This window comes from Urtica dioica, chromosome 11 (assembly GCF_054948205.1).
Source record: "Urtica dioica subsp. dioica isolate 48M chromosome 11, U.dioica_male_clone48M_v1_H2, whole genome shotgun sequence".
Taxonomy (NCBI): Eukaryota; Viridiplantae; Streptophyta; class Magnoliopsida; order Rosales; family Urticaceae; genus Urtica; species Urtica dioica.
Genome location: NC_142766.1, coordinates 11,257,397 through 11,275,152, shown reverse-complemented (window position 1 = coordinate 11,275,152; position 17,756 = coordinate 11,257,397). Strand labels below are relative to the sequence as shown.

Genomic DNA, 17,756 nt, shown 5'->3' with positions numbered 1-17,756 from the left:
TTTTTTTATCAAATTAAATAGGACAATCTTTTATGAATTTTAGTTGAAATTCTCAAAAAATTATTATAAAAACCTTGGCAATCAGAGAAATATATTTTCTAAAAAAAATAAACTGAAATTAATAAAATGAGTTATATTTGGCTGAATAACTTTTTTGAGTATAAACATACGATTTTTACCATTTATAGAGATGTCAAGGGATAATCTTGATATTTACGTATCATATTTTCCCATTATAAAAATAAATAAAAGCGCACTGTAGCAAAATAGCCAAAATGAAACAATGAAATTTGTATTTAGCCTACGTTTTACAGTTTTTAGGGAAATAATCAACATGTTTATGTGGCAATAATTAAGGTCTGATTTGCCTTTATTTATTAACAAATTCGTCATTTTCTCTCTCATACTTTTTTCCTATACTTTTTTACATACAAACTTCAAAAAATCATATCTATCTTATATGAACTCGAAATTGAGTGATTTCAAATCCTACAGATTCGTGACGCCGAGATCTTCAAAAATAGATCCATTGTATTTGATGAAAAATCATGTTTGATATCATAGATGTAAAAAAAAATCACGTTACTACCTTAAATATGAAAATAACTGAAATTTTTTGAAATTATCAAAAAAATAAATAAAAATATAAATATGATGCATTAAACATAATTTTTCATCAAACACAATTGGTCTATTTTTGAAGATCTCGACGCCACAAATTTGTAGGATCTGAAATCACCCAATTTCGAGTTCGTATGAGAAATATACGAATTTTTGAAGTTTTGATGCAAAAAAATTATTTGAAAAAAATAGGAGAGATAAAGTAACGAATTTGTTAATAAATAATGGCAAATCAGACCTTAATTATTGGCACATAAGTCATTTGGGTATATCCCTAAAAATTGTCAAATATAAGTTAGATAAAAAATCACATGTTTAAAGTGGTTTAATCATTGACACATAAGTCGTTTGACTATATCCCTAAAAATTATCAAATATAAGTTAGATAAAAAATCACATCTAAAGTGGTTTAATTAGTTATAAATCTCTAAATAAAAATAAAATCAAAGTGAGTAGATTTACTTTGGAAAATGAAAAAGATTTAAATAAAAAAATACAACATAAATTCGCTCACAGTCACACAAATGTCTACTTAAATGACGAAATCACCCCTAAAAAAAATCCAATAGAAAAGTGTTGAAACCACACGTCCAGTCTTAAGACGACGAAGTAACCGAAACCTGTGGTCTTCAAGTAACGATCGAGTGACTCACTCACTCACTCACTCACTGTCTCTCTATCTCTCAAGACCGCCATGATCACCACTTGCAGGCCATCGAAGCTGATCTTCGTCTCTCCGGCGCTCGTTCCGGCCCGAAATCCGAGAAATTTACAGGTGTGGAATCGCGCCGTGTTTTCTTCGGTTGACGGTCCCAGGTGGAACTACAACCTCCACTACGACGCGTCGACTCGGCTCGAGCTCAGCAATGGCGTCTCGAAGAAGAGGAAGAACACTAGGGAGCGAGAGGAGGAAGCAAGCGAAGAAGAAGGAGAGAGGAAAGTGCAATGCGAAGTGGAGGTGGTTTCGTGGCGGGAACGGAGAGTCAAGGCCGAGACATTCGTCCAAGCCGACGTGGATTCCGTCTGGAACGCTCTCACCGACTACGAGAGACTCGCCGATTTCGTTCCCAATCTCGTTTCGAGGTACGATTCTGTTGTGACTCCGTAACTGAGATCATTTCCTGTGACTGAGCGTTGATTAATGGCAGCAAGAGAATTCGATGTCCATATCCTGGTCGCATATGGCTGGAGCAGAGAGGGTTTCAGAGGGCTTTGTATTGGCACATTGAAGCTCGGGTTGTCTTGGACCTTCAAGAGTTCATCAATTCAGTAAAATCATCTAAACTAAACTCCACAGCTTATTGCTTACCCTTTCCCCTACTAAACAGAATTCAGCCTTGTGCCTATGTGGTTTTAGGCAGCGCTTTAAATTGTAGCTAAAATGGATTCTTTTCTTGTTCACTATTTTTTGATGTGATGTTTGTTTCCTTTCCAGGAATTTGATCGCGAACTCCATTTTTCTATGGTTGAAGGTGACTTTAAAAAGTTTGAAGGCAAGTGGTTTGTTAAATGTGGCACACGGTAAGATCGCTTATTTCCTCTGAATTTTTATAAGATCTCTTGTTATATAATTTGTGCAAGATAATTTCCACTTTGCTTGAATATATTGTATCACTATGGTGTTCTGTTTTGTTAATTAAAGGTTTGTTAACTTGCTGTACTTCAAGTACATGCTAAAACCAGGCGATCATGAAAATATTACTTAGCAGAGAAATTGAGATCTGATTCAGTAACTCGTTACGACAGCCCAAAAAAAAGGAACAATCAAGTGAGAGCGAAGGATATAACACAATAACATTGTACGCATAACATTATAACATATTGTGAAATGGACTTATTATAATAAAAAAATTGTGAAATGGATCTGTAATGAAAGGGCAATTGTCTAGTGGTGCAAAGTTTCTGACATAGTTGTATGAACCTTAGAAGAAGAAGCATATGATTTTTCCCTCCTGATTATGTTATGGTTAGTCCTATATTTCACATGTCGACCAAAGACCTTCTATACCTTGAAAAAGAATTATGTAAATGGCTTAGGCAGAAACCTCGAGACTATTATACCAGATTGCGTACAGATTCTCTTGCCTAACCCAGTAATGACTTGGATCACTGTTATATATAAATCCTTTTGTTTTGAACTTTGATGTTGTGAATTACTGATTGCAGTTCGTGCTTTCTAACTTTCATGTTCCGAACAATCGCAGATCATCAACATCCGTTCTGTCATATGAAGTTAGTGTGAGACCAAGACTCAACTTTCCTGCTATTTTTTTGGAAAGAATCATAAGATCAGACCTACCTGTGAATCTTCGAGCCTTGGCATGTAGAGCCGAAAGGATTTTGGAAGGGAATCAGAACGTAGTAACTACTGAAAAATATTCCTCGAGTAAAACTTACATTACTGGTAACAGAAAGGATACCCTATCACATCGAGAGTTCAAAGACGATTTTCCAATCTCTAATTCAGGTGTCTTGACCCCATGTGAAACTGAGTCAAACTTTAAGGAAGGACTTCTTAAAAAATCTTGCAGTCCTGATAGGCAATGCATGGTCGACGAAGTTCACCTTCGTAGATTTGATGGTTTATTGGTAATCTCATTTTCCTAAACTATTGTCACCTTGTAAATATTGCCCGGTTAGAGCATATTTTGCTTTAATGTTTCTGGTGAATGGTTTTGGGTTAAGGAAAATGGAGGTGTCCATCGATTTGTGGTAGCTAGTATAACAGTGAAAGCTCCGGTTCGTGAAGTTTGGAATGTTTTGACTGCCTATGAAAGACTTCCCGAGTAAGAGTATAGGGAAAGAGTGTTTTAGTTCCTGAACTTTAATTGTAATGGTACGCTTACACGTGGAAGTAATTATGTAGAATCGTTCCGCATTTGGCAATCAGCAAGATATTATCGAGAGAGAACAATAAAGTTCGCATTCTTCAGGTACGAACAATATCTTATGCCTATTAAAATGCGATACATCAAAATAGTTATCCCTGTTCTGTTTAGCGTGTGTGTATATTGTATGAATATATTCTAAATTACCATCACTGGTCATACTAAAGATGCAATCTGGGTCCTTAAAAGAAGAAGAAGAAGAAGATGAAGTTGGAGGTTGAAACGAGTTTTGTTTGTTGAATTCATGTGCAGGAAGGGTGCAAGGGTCTTCTTTACATGGTACTTCATGCTCGGGTCGTTCTCGACTTGTGTGAACTCTACGAGCAAGAGATCAGCTTCGAACAGGTTGAGGGAGATTTTGACTCTCTTAAAGGAAAGTGGATTCTCGAGCAGCTCGGGAATCATCACACACTTTTAAAGTACACCGTGGAGTCAAAGATGCACAAGGATACATTTCTTTCTGAAGCCATTATGGAAGAGGTTGGTGTAACTTGTGGTTACGTTAGAATATATTTCTTTACTTCATATATTTCCAACAGAGAGGGAAAGCATATCCTGGAGAAGAGTTCAGTATAAACGATGTCTTATAATTGAAGCAACCGAAATGGTTCATGTGGGATCAGCTTGTTTGTTGCTTTCTGGCATTGTAGGTTATATATGAAGATCTCCCTTCAAATTTGTCTGCAATTCGAGACTATGTAGAGAAGAGGGTTGTGGATCAATCTTCGGAAGCCTGCGAACAGAGCCAAAAAATTTGCATGGAGGATCGTATCAGCTCATCCGACAGTGATGATGATGATGATGATGACGATGATGTGGATTCAGTGGCCGATGACATTTCTGATTCCACGAGTGAAAGTACATCAAGACATCGGCCGAGAGTTCCAGGTTTGCAGAGCGATATCGAAATTCTCAAGGCGGAGCTTTTGAAGTTTATTTCAGAACACGGCCAGGACGGTTTAATGCCAATGCGAAAGCAGCTTCGTACACAAGGAAGGGTAGATATCGAGAAGGCAATTACACGAATGGGAGGGTTTAGAAGGATAGCTTCATTGATGAACCTTTCTCTTGCTTACAAAAATCGGAAACCAAAGGGTTTCTGGGACAGCCTTGAAAATTTGCAAGACGAGGTAGGGTATAAATCAACAGAGAATCTTTCTTTGAAATAAAATAAAATATTATCCACTTGCTTTTTGTGTGATACAGATAAATGGATTCCAAAGGAACTGGGGAATCGATCCATCATTAATGCCGAGTAGAAGGACATTTGAACGAGCAGGTAAGCTAGTGATAGCTTGGTTATATCTCGGGTTTGTTATAAGAAATGGATTATGTTACGCAAAGAAGATAAGATTGGGGAAATTTCTTAGAGAACAAGTGAAATAATTTACAGTAGAGAAACGCATTATTGTGTGGTGCGAATATGTGATGTAAAAATTTGTGGGCAGGCCGGTATGACATTGCTCGGGCGCTGGAAAAATGGGGCGGCCTTCATGAAGTATCGCGATTGTTATCACTCAAGGCGAGGCGTCCCAACCGACAGTTGAGCCTATCACCGGAAAGCAAAACCCAAACAGCCAATGATGTCTCTCTTTCTCACACCCCACATAACTGCCTTTCTAAACTTAACAGTTTCTGACATTAACTGGGTTGAATAATGAAGCTCAACGTTTCATTGTTATCATTCTCTTTTCAAATGTATATTCTCCTACCACGTTCAGAACTCAGTGCCACATGTATGAGGTATGGGGTTCGAGTCATTATAACCTTAATAAAGAAAAGAAAATTGAATAAATCTACTGCTTCTTTCATTATCTCTATTCCTAGTTGTTTTCAAAGGTTTTATTTTATTTATTTATCTATTTTACTCTACGTAGACTCAATAACTTGTTAAATTTAAAAAATAGACTCAATAATGTCCCGGTAACAAAAATAGAGATATATTTCCACTTCAAACGGAAATACCCTATCAAAGCGAGCATTGTAATTATAAGAAAAATTGCCTTTATATACCCCTGCCCAGTAAAGCTATTAGCCTCGGCAGCCCTCAAATGTCCACTAATCTCACAACCTCAACCCGTAACCTTGGTCTGTAGGCCTAGACTGTGGCTTCGACAATGTGGACTCTAAAACGTACAACCTTTGTTCACGTTCAAGATACGCGATTGATCACCAGACACGACAAAGCTCTTGACCTTAAATATGTGTAAACACTGACATCTCTACATACTCTTCCTCTCAATAGTATCTTATCTCATGCTTGAAAAACAAGACATTACCACCAGTGACGGAGCCAGAAATTGAATTCAGGGGAGACCAAAAAAAAATTAAACATCTTTGACTTCGGGGGGGGGGGGGGGGGGGGGGTGTATTTAGCGTTCTTCGGAGAATTTTCTAGTGTCACATCTTTGACTTCTTTCTGCAAATTACCCATAAATTTCAAGAGTTCTAAAAAATTACCTTCGTTACTTGAACTAGAAGATTCATCATGACCACGAAAAGGAAGTCCTTGTCACAAAAGAAATCGAGCGGAATCGATAGACGCCCCTAAGCGAGCATGATAGTCGGCTTTGTCTTTATTGGATTGTTTGTTGAAAAGTGTTTCAATATGTTTCTACGTGTTCATCAAAGCCATACACTAATTCCAAGCATAGTTGTGAGCACTATCCGGACCCCCGACATGAACTTTCAACCTCTCTTTATGCTTTTGCCAAGATAACAACATAAACAAAAGAGTGCATCTTTTGCTATGCTATACTCCATCCAAGTAGGATAGTCTTGAAATCTTGATGAGTTGAATTTTCTAGGTTTTGTTCCAAAAAGAGTTTTTGGAAAATCATGATTGTGTGATTGGCAATGACCTTTTAGCGTATACCTTCTATGCACTTCATCTTGGACATTAAGATGATAATTCAAAATCGGAATCTTTAACCCCGGATCGGTAGCGAGCTCTTCTATTAATATCGTTGTTGAGTCTACTTTTCTTTTGAAATATCTCTCCATATCTATACTCATAAAAAAAAATCAACACCAAATGATTAGAGGAAAAAAATCATTTGAGACTTTCATCAAACATATAGTATGCATTAAAAGATTAGAGAACTCTAATAATAAAAATACAAAATGAGCAATGCACATATGAATCATATATTAAACATTTACCTTGTTAATGATAAACAAGAAAAGAGAAGAGTTGAAATGAGAAACTAGAAAAAAGTGTATGGTTGCTATTTGGAGTTTTTTTTAACATTGAAGATGAAAGAAGACTTGTTAATGAATATTTTTTTTGAATTTTTCTCTTAAAAACACAGCCGACATTTCCCTTAAGCCTTGACCATTTGAGCTGTGACAACTTTGTGACATTATTAGTATACTTATTATATTTATTGATATGCATTATTTAATTTTTTTAATAATTATAATTAATTCTATTAATTTTTTTTTGTCCCGAGCCAGTGGGGATCCGTGCACCCGCTGGTCCCCACATAGCTCCGCCCCTGATTACCACCACGAACAATGATCTTAATTAACCCACATTCAAATGAAGTCATAGAGGACGTATTCAAGGGAAAAGTTTATCAACCCGCGTCCTTCACGCTTTGAGCGAAAGTGCGATATACTCCGAGTCTCCGACCAACACAAAAGTATATCAGTTAACTAAATCTTCATTACTATTTCTCCTTACTCTCGATATACATCCTTGTAATCCACTTGTTTTGGTGTCGGAGTTTCATCACCATAAACTCTCCAATGAAGCTGATAGTTGATTTAATTGTTCGTTTATTGTAGATTCCGAGTCGAATTTTATATTTGTTATCTGATATTTTCTAAAGCATTGTTATTGTAGGTCTTGTTATTCATGATTTTTCTATTGCTAAATTCTAAACTCACGTCATCTATATCTATAACATAGATAATATATGTTTGTGTTTTTGTTTTTTTTTTTTAATCCTTTCTGACTTGTGAGTTGTGAGTATACTTATTTTTTAATATTTTTTTTACTTGAATTTAATTTAAGTCTTTGTTTTCCTCTTTTCACTTCTCTGTGTATATGGCTGTGTTTGGCATAGCTTTGCTTTTTAAAAAAGTGATTTTAAAATAGCTGTACGAAAAAACTGTTGTTTTAAAAAACAGATGAGTGTTTGGTAAACTATTGTAAAATAGTTGTAGCTGTTAACAAAAGCTGATTTAGTGTTTGATTAAATATATATTAATATTTATAAGTGATAATTATTTATATAAAATGTAATTAATAATAATAATAAGATATATTTTGTTATATAAAAAATATATCAAAGTGGGTGTCTATAGAATGTAAAAAATAAATTATAAATTTTGGTGACGTCAAAAAAATTATTTGATAAAAGCATATAAAGATAATTAGAATTAAAAGTTAGTGTAAGAGAAAAAAAAAAGTTAAGAGAGAGAAATTACAAACCAAAAACTAAAGCTACGTATAAAAGCTACAAATTGTAGCTTTTGATTTTTTAGTTAAAATATTCAAAAACACTTTTTAGCTTTTAGAAAAAGCAATTTTACCAAACACTTAAATATGATTTAACTTTTAGAAAAAACTAAAATCAAGCTTAATAAGCTGAACCAAACATAGCCTATATTTTCTTTCTTCTTTGGTAATTTTACTTGAAATCAATTTTGAAGTTTTTATACTATAAATAAAAATATAAATAAGTACCTTTCTCAAATAATCAAACGAAACAATGAAAATTAAGGTAGACATTTTATATGTACAAAAGAAAACTTATAGATGATATAATAAAAAGATTTAAATCACGACGAATCTTACAGTATTATTTTCAATAGCAAATATCCGTTTTATATTTTCTAAAAATCATGCCACGTGTCTCGTCGAGAATGATTTTAAAATTTGCATTTAATACCATAGTTTTTAGAAAAGATAATTATATGTCATTTAATGATATGTTGATTTATTGCAAGATACAAGACAAGTAGAGAAAAATTAGTATTGATTGTATTTACTAGTTTCAACAACGCACAAAGCGCGAGTCAACAAAATTATTATTGTTTTTTTTTAAAAAAAGTTGAAAATAAAAATAAGAAAATTAGAGTAAGTTGAAGACTTTTAATTTTATTAAATTAAATTTAGCCAAATCGTTGTCAATGAATTTTAAAAAGTAACAAAAGGTAGAAAAAAAAACTCTTTTATGATTTAAAGTTTTTCAAAATATTACATGTTTTCATATCTGTTAGATTTCTTAGAAGTATTATAGACAAAAAAACTTTGAGCTAAATAAAAGTTGAAGTTCAATTTTGATAAGAGAAATTAAAAAAAAAAAAGATATAGAAAAATAGAAAATAAGAAAAGTTTCTTATATTTATATTAATAATATATATGGTTATGTTAAATTGCCAAAGTGTATTATATATCAAACAATAACATATAAAATCTACGTGTAATATTAATACCACATAGTTTTTCTAATAATATATATATATAATAACATATACTCAAAATAATGTATGTTATTGATATAGTATAATATAGTATTAGTAATTATGATTATAATATATATAAAAAAATTATACAAAATATATCGATAATTGGGTTTACTAATATTGATTCATATATTATAAATAAAAGAAGCTGCAAATTTAAAAAAAAGAAGTCGCCTAAAAAAACACAAATTATAAAAAAAAAAGAAAACACCAAGTGTCGCCGATCTGGATAAAAGTGAGAGATGAGGTTCTATTTATTATCTATGTTATATATTTGTCGGTGTCTTTTTTTTTTTTTTTTTTTTTTTTTTTTTTTTTTTTCTATGTCCCAATACTTTTCTTTATATATTATCTTTTTCTTATGTTCCTATATTATTTATTCTACTTTTAAAGTAAGTTTTCAACTTTTATATGTTTTTTTTATGATACTTATTATATATTTATTCATCGATCAAAAGGTATGGTTTTATATATCTTCTAAATCTAATTATTTTTAATAAATACTTGATAATATTTTTAATTATTAATTTTAATTATTCGTAGCTTGGAACTAGTCACATAAGAAAGAGAACCTCACTCCACCGGCACCCATCTTTAGTCCTCTTTTGGTATCCATCTATCCACAAAAGACATGTATATCTTTTGTCACATAATATGTAGACATATATTTTTAAGAGAATGTATTCTTAATCTGAATCTATTTATCTTGTCTATTTAATATATTTTTTGCCTACATGAATCATGATACCTCATTCTTATTTAATTCAAAGTTCTCTATCTTTAGAGGAAAATAAATATTACAAGTTATCTCCTTTATATAGTCGATATATTTATATTTGAGGAGCATTATTTATATTTGTAAAATAAAATACGAATATAACCCCCAATAGAAGCAATCGGTCGGTCCACTGCCTCTCTGGGCTTCTTTCTCTCTCTCTCTCTACATTTCTACGTCGTCGTCGGTCGCTATGGGAGGTCACGAAGCCATAGAGGTGGCTAAGACGGTCATGGAGGTCGCTGACGTGGCCTGGACCGCCATGGAGTGTTGCCACCACTATCGCCACCGCCACGAGGACGAAGACCACAAACAAGACCATGAACGTGAAAATGAACAAGAAGAGGACATGGAGTCTCTCCGGTCGGAGAACCGCCGTCTCCGGGATTTGCTTCAAAGCAATCTGAAGCTCCTTCAAACCCTATCCGATTCGCCTTCTCTGCTCGCCGACTGCCCTCCCGATGTAAGTCCCTTTCTTGAATTCCCAATTTCTACCAAACCCTAGAAAAAATTTCAACGCAAATTTTGGGGAATTTTGAATTGCAATCGTACAAAATTCATGCACTTTAATATCCTTTACGTGGTACCAAAAAGTGATATTTTCCCCTTTGAATGGATATCAATCAATAATGTTAATTTTAATGATGATTAAAAGGAAAATTTGAATTTAAACAATGCAGTTGTACGCTCGTCTTGTTGCCACGGTAGATTCCGAAGACTTTCTTGGTCGCATCAAATCCCTCCAACAGGCGTCTGGTGATGAGACCTGCAATCAATTCCCCTTTAAAATCGCCACAGGTTTGTGCCGTTACGCATCAGCGAATTCAGGTAGTCATTGACTCACGAGTTTTGTTTATCCGTTTTATAACAGAAAGCGATGTGAAGACCGCGGACGTTCTTATTAATGTGAATCAAGAAGAGCCCAGTTGGTGGGTTTGGGTCACCGACGAAATGGTTCCCGGAAGAGTCGAAGAACGGAGCGGCATCGACGACGATACTTACGTGCTTGTTTCCGAGGAGCATGTGGTGGACGGAGTTGCAAACTTCATTGCCAAGTGCATCGTCTCAAACCCCAAAGCTCAGGTTCATGATTTTACATTAAACCATCGAGTGTTGTCCTACTTTTTCACGTCATCGTTCTGACTGTTCTGTCATGAAAATTGCAGCAAATGTCGCCGGAGGAGTTGCAAAAGAGTATGTTCTCACACCTTGAAAATTTAAAATGGTGTACTTAAATTTTAAATACATGACAAGAAGCATATATATACATATATATATATATATATGTATATATATATAAAGTTTAATGTTGAATTTAATAATAAAAAAAATAATATTTTTAATAGTTTCGGTTAGAATGTTACAAAATCAATAGTTTGAGAATCAATTTGTTTTTAAACATAATTTGAAGACTAAAATGCTCTACTTGGACGAGTTCAAGGACAATTTGCGCTCAAAAGATTTTTGCCTTATCCATCACTTAAGTCATGTAGGGTATGTTTGAGACCTGAAAAATAACATGGAAAGGAAAATGTTCTTTGTGTTGTTTGGATAGAGGAAAATGTGTGGGAAATGAAAATAAGAGCAAATTCATAATAAAAATGAGATTACATTTTCCATGAAAAAATTGGTTGGAAAATAAAATTTATCCAAATTTCTACATGTGAGACCCACATTGTCTATTTTTCTCACTTTTCACAATTTTTTCTTTCATAATTATTATTATTAAAAAAAAAAAGAAAAGAAACAAGGGACTTTTTTTTTATTGATAATGGGCGAACCAAAAAAGAGGGATATATTTTTTTTTTCATGATCAATAAAGTGATTTTCCGTTTTCACTGTTTCATTAAAATATTTACTTCTCCACGCATTTTTGAGCTCCAAAAAGACCCTTGATTGTTTTCGTGTATGAATATTGCAGCTATGGTGAAAGCGTTAGGAGGTGTGAACAAGTTGCATCAGATGTTAGAGATATGGCATGCTGGGAAGTTGTTTTACACCCTTGCCACCTGGGGCCTCGCCCTCACCGGGTAATCCATATTTATTTACCCTTGCTTACCTCGATAATCTTTCTGCGTGTTCGTATTGTTACTTGTATACACACGTCACGATATTAATTGATGACCTTCTTTCCCTGTATGTTATATGCCTTTTTTGCATCACAGCTTGTACCAGACTCGTGTCGTGTTGAAACTTGCTGCCATGGGTGTTCATACCACAAGCAAAGTGGTTATGAGGGCTCTCTGAAGACTTGAATTTGTGACATCAACATGGCTTCCCTCTTGCCAAAGCCAAACCACACTTAAAATTCTGTTACCTTACCAAGTGGTGATGTAAATAGTTGTAAATAAGGAAAGGAATCAAACGATCACTGCTTTTGTTGTAACATTGGAATTGTTTTATTCCTTCAATTGAAGGTCGTGTATAAATCAATGTTCTCAAGTATTATTGCTAGTATGCTATACGCTTGGATTTCTTTATTTCAGAAAATTAAATTTAGAGAGTTTTAGAGAGGGCAAATCATAAATGTGATTATTCTCGTTTTGTTTTTGTTTTTGTCGTTTTGGTAAAACAGAGAAAGCAGAATAAAAGCCATTTTATGTTTTATGGTCAAGCGTTGGCCATTAAGGCACCAATATAATCGAACACTATTTTTTTAAGGTACCTTCGCTCTGTGGTGGGTTTGAACTTTGAACTGACAACCTAGAACTAGACCAATGGTACCTTCAAAGATAGAGGTTTATTAAATTTCAAAATGAACCACTGTTTGATTTATGTTTGTTAAAAATACTTGTTTTAAGTTACAAACGCCTCACCTTATTACCTGTAGACAACTCTTTTACGGTTGATTACTTGCTTCAATAATTGGCCTTGTATTTAAATTCCTCGACGTTGAAGCATGTAATTTGGAACTTTGGCGCATAAAATATAAATAAATAGAAAAGAAAATTGACATTTCCTCTGGAGCATCCTTTGGTAGGGGACTGATATCTTTTGATTGACGTTCCAGCTAATTCTTGAATTCGGAATAACTTGTGGCAAATTCAATTAAGCACGGTCGAGTCCTAAAAACCATTCCTCCTAGTCCACTTTGAACATTATCATTAATATAATATATTAAAAACTAGCCATTTCAGACCGACATTCAACAGCTTCTCTTTTTTTTTTTAGTATAGATACGAAGCAGGACCATATCTTCAACGAAACTAATTATAAAACACGAGCTAGGTCGAAGAACGTATATATGATCTGTAATATGATAATAAATGCTTTGTTGCAACGTGCACGTTTAAACGTGCCAAGCACGTACCCAGATATACTAGACAAGGAGAGGTTGATATTGCTAACTATAAAATGGAAACCTAGCGCGAATATTAGTATAACTAAGCAGTTTAACTATATACTATCAAGAGAAAAAAAAAACATTTGTAGACACGTATAGCAGGATGGTTACTAATGGAAGAGACGTTGCAGTGTGGTTTGCCCTAATCATAAGCCTGCTTGCTTTTGCGAGTCAGTGCTCCGCCTCTGGGTTGGAAGCTGGATACTACAAAGGAAAATGTGTAACCAACAGTGGTCCGTTCGGGTTTTTGAGCGGTAATAAGGACAAGGTGGTTATTGACGTCGAGCAATTTGTTGCGGATCTCGTCAAAGAAGGCATGCGTAAAGGTCAGATTGATTCCGCGGCTCTCCTCCGACTCCACTTCCATGATTGCTTTGTCAGGGTACCACCCCTCTCTCTCTCTCTCTCTCTCTCTCTCTCTCTCATTACTAAGTACTTATATGGTCATATTGTGTGTTTATATATTTATTGATTATTTATGGGGGTGATGAAATTTAAAAGGGATGCGATGCGTCGATTCTGCTGGACGACGGGCTTGACGAAAACGAGAAAAACGCAGTGCCGAATGAAAGCGTGAGAGGTTACGAGTTCATTGAATCTGTGAAGAGAAAGCTCGAGGAAAAATGCCGGGGCGTCGTCTCATGCGCTGACATCATCGCCTTGGCCACGAGAGACTCCGTTGCCTTGTCCAGTGTACGCACGCACGCCCTAATTGATAACGATAACACAATATATATATATCGAAATGATATAATTATTAATGTGTACCTTGGTGCATGCAGAATCCGAGGCTGGTGTATGCTGTCCCTACTGGTAGGAAAGATGGTCTGGTGTCGAAGAAGAGCGAGGTGAATCTTCCGTCTCCTTTCAAGACCGTACAGGAGTCTGTTGATGCGTTTCGACTGAAGAACCTCAACCCGGACGAGATGGTGTATCTTCTCGGGGCTCACACCGTCGGAAAGACTCGCTGTAGTTTCACCAAAAACCGTCTCAAAGACCCTAAAACCAACACCACGCTCGTGGGACAGCTTAACGAGAAATGCAGTGCCCCGGGCAGCGACAACGTCCCCATCGACCTTGACCAGGGAACGCCGAACGTGGTCGACAAGGTGTTCTTCGAGCAGATATTGCTCAACAAAGCAGTTCTCGACCTCGACCAAGCGTTGCTCTCCCACCCACTCACCAGTGAAACCGTCAGATCACTCTCCACCGGTGATAAAGATTTCGGTACTGAATTCAAGCGGGCGATGGTCAAGCTCGGAGAAATCCAGGATCCCAATTCGCCAAAGGGAGGGATCAGGACATTCTGCAAGGTTCGTAATAATTAGTTCGTCAATGAACTTATGATCATATATTATGTCATTTGCTTTCATTTCTCTCAGTTTCTTTTTGTTTCCCAACTGTTCTCATTTATTTTGTCTAGTTTAATTTTTCTGTACCGACGGCATATGTTAATCATCTACTTTGTATTCATTAATTAAGTTCATATTTTGTATAATATATCAATCAGCCAACATGTCCGAAACTCTAGCTCTTTCTCCAGCCAATTTATTTTTGAATATGTGCTAGTCATGGACAATGTTGACCGGATGATTCACGTCAAACAATCTCGAGCTTTCATTTTAATTTGTTAACGTGGGCCAGACTCTCTATATGATTCCAATTGCTAGAGAGATGGATGAAAATATGGAAGTCGTAAATTAGTAAATATATAATTGCAATAGTAAACGATTTTTTTTTAATTCCTTATATCTTGTCACAAAGGCTTTTTTCTGTGTGTGTAGGAAAAACCATATTCTGCAAGATTAAAAAAAAAAACAATACATAATCAATCTCACATACTAACCTTTCTTAACATACCTTATTACCACATTCAGTTCTTTGGCATCAACAGTGCCTAAAATAGAAAAAAAATACCAATTTCAATTCCTTATATCTTGTCACAAAGGCTTTTTTCTGTGTGCGTAGGAAAAAAACATATTCTGCAAGATTAAAAAAAAAATAAAAATACATAATCAATCTCACATACTAACCTTCCTTAACATATACCTTATTACCACATTCAGTTCTTTGGCATCAACAGTGCCTAAAATAGAAAAAAATACCAATTAACTTATCCCATCACGAGCTTGTATATGTGTATCTATGTGTCTTTGTTCTTTGGAAAATATGGGTGCTTTTTCTTTACTCAAATGATTGAGGTGATGAACACAGAACACTGTTATGGGCCATTTTTCCTTCACAAGAAGCGCTGTGGCCCAACCCAAAAAAGATGTGCACGAGGCCTGACCCAAAGGGAATCATAACAAGGCAATGGGCCACGTCATCAGTAGTTTTATGTCTCATGACCATCCCCGGCAGGTCCCATGACCAGTGGATACGTCTGGTGACCCCCTTGGCAGGTCCCATGACCCGTGGATACGTCTGGGACCCCCCTGACGAGTCCCATAACCCCCGACAGGTCTCATGACCCGTGGGTACGTCTCGTGACAGCCCTGGCGAGTCTCATGAGCCCCTGACAGGTCGCATGACCCGTGGGTAAGTCTCATGACCCCCCGGCAGGGCCCATGATCAGTGGGTACGTCTAGTGACCCCCTCTGGCAGGTCCCATGACCCGTGGGTACGTCTGGTGACCCACCTGACGAGTCCCATGACCCCCGACAGGTCCCATGACCCGTGGGTACGTCTGGTGACCCTCCCGGTGAGTCCCATGACCCCCTGACCGGTCCCATGACTCGTGGGTACGTCTGGTGACCCCCTGGCGAGTCTCATGACTCCCTGACAGATCCCATGACCCGTGGGTACGTCTGGTGACCCCTTGGCGAGTTTCACGACTCCCTGACAGGTCTCACGACCCCCTGACGGGTCTTATGACTCGTGGGTACGTCTGGTGACCCCCCGGCGAGTCTCATGACCCCCTGACCGGTCCCATGACCCGTGGGTGCCATGACCCATGGGTACGTCTGGCGACCCCCCTGGAAGGTCTCATGACCCGTGGGTACGTCCGGTGACCCCCCTGGCGAGTCCCATGACCCCCCTAACAGGTCTCATGACTCCCTGGCAGGTCCCATGACCCATGGGTACGTCTGGAGACCCCCCCGGCGAGTCTCATGACCCCTGGCAGGTCCCATGACCCGTGGGTACGTCTGGTGACCCCCCTGGCGAGTCCCATGACCCCCCTGACAGATCCCATGGCCCATGGGTACGTCTGGTGACCCCCCTGACGGGTCCCGTGACCCATGGGTACGTCTGGTGACCCCCCGGCGAGACTCATGACCCCTTGACAGGTCCCATGACCCATGGGTACGTCTGGTGACCCCCCTGGAGGGTCTCATGACCCCCGGCAGGTCCCATGACCCGTGGGTACGTCTGGTGACTCCCCTGGCGAGTCCCATGACCCTGACAGGTCCCGTGACCCGTGGGTATGTCCCGTAACCCCTTGGTAGGTCTCGTCCGTCCCCTTCTAAACATGACCGTCCCTCCAATAATAGCCAAATGATGAGACTACCCCGACCCTCACAACTCTACTATAAATACATGAGACAAACACTTGTCAAGGGATGACTTTTTCTCTCTCTAACTAGACTCTGTCAAAACCCCTATTCAGCTATTTCTCTCACTAGAAACACCTTTGAGACCGAAATCAAGAACAAAGAGAATCAAAGCCACTCCACTCACACATTTTCACACAAAAACGAGGAACGATCTCCTTCCATTCTCTCTAGAGTGGGTGAGATAAGTTCACTCTCTCTCAAATCCCGAGGCCCCCGAACCAAATTATATTCCCTCTACGATCGTGTCCAAGAGCTTGAGAAACCAATTCTCTCGTTCTTCATTCGATAAGAGGAATATCCCATTACTAATCTCACAGATTCGAAGACACGTGGCCAAGTCCGCTCACATCACGTGTCCATAAGTGTTGAACCAAAAAACGACTTAACAAACACAACTAGAAAAGTTAACCAGCTGATAAAATCAATCAGACGAAAAGTCACTATCTGCAATACCTAAACTACAAGTAAAAGGAACTATATTTGGGCACTCCATCTGTATAACACGTCCTCTACTTAGCTAAATTGATACAACGAAAAATTTGACAAAAGAAAATACACTAAAATAAAGATTTTTTTTTTCATTTACATATTTATTTAGACATAAGACCTACGTTTGAGGAAATGAGTTCCCGGACCTCCAATATTTTCTTTGTTGCTTTTCGTTTCATATCACTTATTTTTTTTAAACTGTTTATAGTTTAATTTAATTACTGTTTAAAAATAAGAACTAAACCGCCGAAAGTATTAAAATTAGAAGAGATTTGTCTAAATGTTTAAAAAAATCGAATTAGAAATAGGGGCAATTAGACCAGTAACCCAATAATAAGCTCTTCTTTTAAAAAACAATCAAAATTTTTACTAAAAAAAATAGCCAACCAGTAAATTAATTAGCTAAAGAGTAATTTTAATTTACTCTTTAATTAATTAAACCTACTTTTTAGTTAATTAAATTATTACGCATCTAGTGGATTTTTTTTAATAAAATGAAACTTTAACTAAAATCTTAAAAGAAGATAGAAGAATGACTAGTTGCAACAATTTTTTGTTAAAAATATTTGTTTAAGTCTCGCTACAATTTTGTGTGCTTAAGTTTGACGGAA

General features: G+C 36.7%; 3 protein-coding genes across 3 annotated transcripts; all 3 read left to right on the top strand.

The window, feature by feature from the left end:
• Window positions 1-1,225: 1,225 nt before the first annotated feature.
• Window positions 1,226-5,343, top strand: LOC149381202 (polyketide cyclase/dehydrase/lipid transporter). The gene is made up of 10 exons (XM_089601011.1): window positions 1,226-1,704; window positions 1,770-1,890; window positions 2,057-2,142; window positions 2,826-3,210; window positions 3,307-3,407; window positions 3,488-3,554; window positions 3,762-3,989; window positions 4,160-4,639; window positions 4,716-4,788; window positions 4,958-5,343. Exons 1-10 carry the CDS (start codon window positions 1,316-1,318, stop codon window positions 5,146-5,148), a joined length of 2,121 nt encoding a protein of 706 aa, XP_089457137.1. The 5' UTR covers window positions 1,226-1,315; the 3' UTR covers window positions 5,149-5,343.
• A 4,478-nt stretch (window positions 5,344-9,821) lies between these two features.
• LOC149381201 (elongation factor) lies at window positions 9,822-12,221 on the top strand. The gene is made up of 6 exons (XM_089629900.1): window positions 9,822-10,222; window positions 10,440-10,557; window positions 10,631-10,842; window positions 10,926-10,953; window positions 11,681-11,789; window positions 11,925-12,221. Exons 1-6 carry the CDS (start codon window positions 9,953-9,955, stop codon window positions 12,004-12,006), a joined length of 819 nt encoding a protein of 272 aa, XP_089486026.1. The 5' UTR covers window positions 9,822-9,952; the 3' UTR covers window positions 12,007-12,221.
• A 935-nt stretch (window positions 12,222-13,156) lies between these two features.
• LOC149381200 (peroxidase 44-like) lies at window positions 13,157-14,662 on the top strand. The gene is made up of 3 exons (XM_089601972.1): window positions 13,157-13,484; window positions 13,604-13,795; window positions 13,885-14,662. The coding sequence occupies exons 1-3, from the start codon at window positions 13,206-13,208 to the stop codon at window positions 14,428-14,430; spliced, it is 1,017 nt and encodes a 338-aa protein (XP_089458098.1). The 5' UTR covers window positions 13,157-13,205; the 3' UTR covers window positions 14,431-14,662.
• Window positions 14,663-17,756: the final 3,094 nt, after the last annotated feature.

Excerpts from the sequence above, each read along its gene's own strand:
- LOC149381201 (XM_089629900.1), top strand. The coding sequence starts at position 9,953 with ATGGGAGGTCACGAAGCCATAGAGGTGGCTAAGACGGTCATGGAGGTC. Across the intron at positions 10,843-10,925 it reads TCTCAAACCCCAAAGCTCAG|CAAATGTCGCCGGAGGAGTT; the intron begins GTTCATGATTTT and ends TGAAAATTGCAG. Across the intron at positions 10,954-11,680 it reads GCCGGAGGAGTTGCAAAAGA|CTATGGTGAAAGCGTTAGGA; the intron begins GTATGTTCTCAC and ends TGAATATTGCAG.
- LOC149381202 (XM_089601011.1), top strand. The coding sequence starts at position 1,316 with ATGATCACCACTTGCAGGCCATCGAAGCTGATCTTCGTCTCTCCGGCG. Across the intron at positions 3,211-3,306 it reads GTAGATTTGATGGTTTATTG|GAAAATGGAGGTGTCCATCG; the intron begins GTAATCTCATTT and ends TTTTGGGTTAAG. Across the intron at positions 3,555-3,761 it reads ATAAAGTTCGCATTCTTCAG|GAAGGGTGCAAGGGTCTTCT; the intron begins GTACGAACAATA and ends ATTCATGTGCAG.
- LOC149381200 (XM_089601972.1), top strand. The coding sequence starts at position 13,206 with ATGGTTACTAATGGAAGAGACGTTGCAGTGTGGTTTGCCCTAATCATA. Across the intron at positions 13,485-13,603 it reads TCCATGATTGCTTTGTCAGG|GGATGCGATGCGTCGATTCT; the intron begins GTACCACCCCTC and ends GAAATTTAAAAG. Across the intron at positions 13,796-13,884 it reads ACTCCGTTGCCTTGTCCAGT|AATCCGAGGCTGGTGTATGC; the intron begins GTACGCACGCAC and ends TGGTGCATGCAG.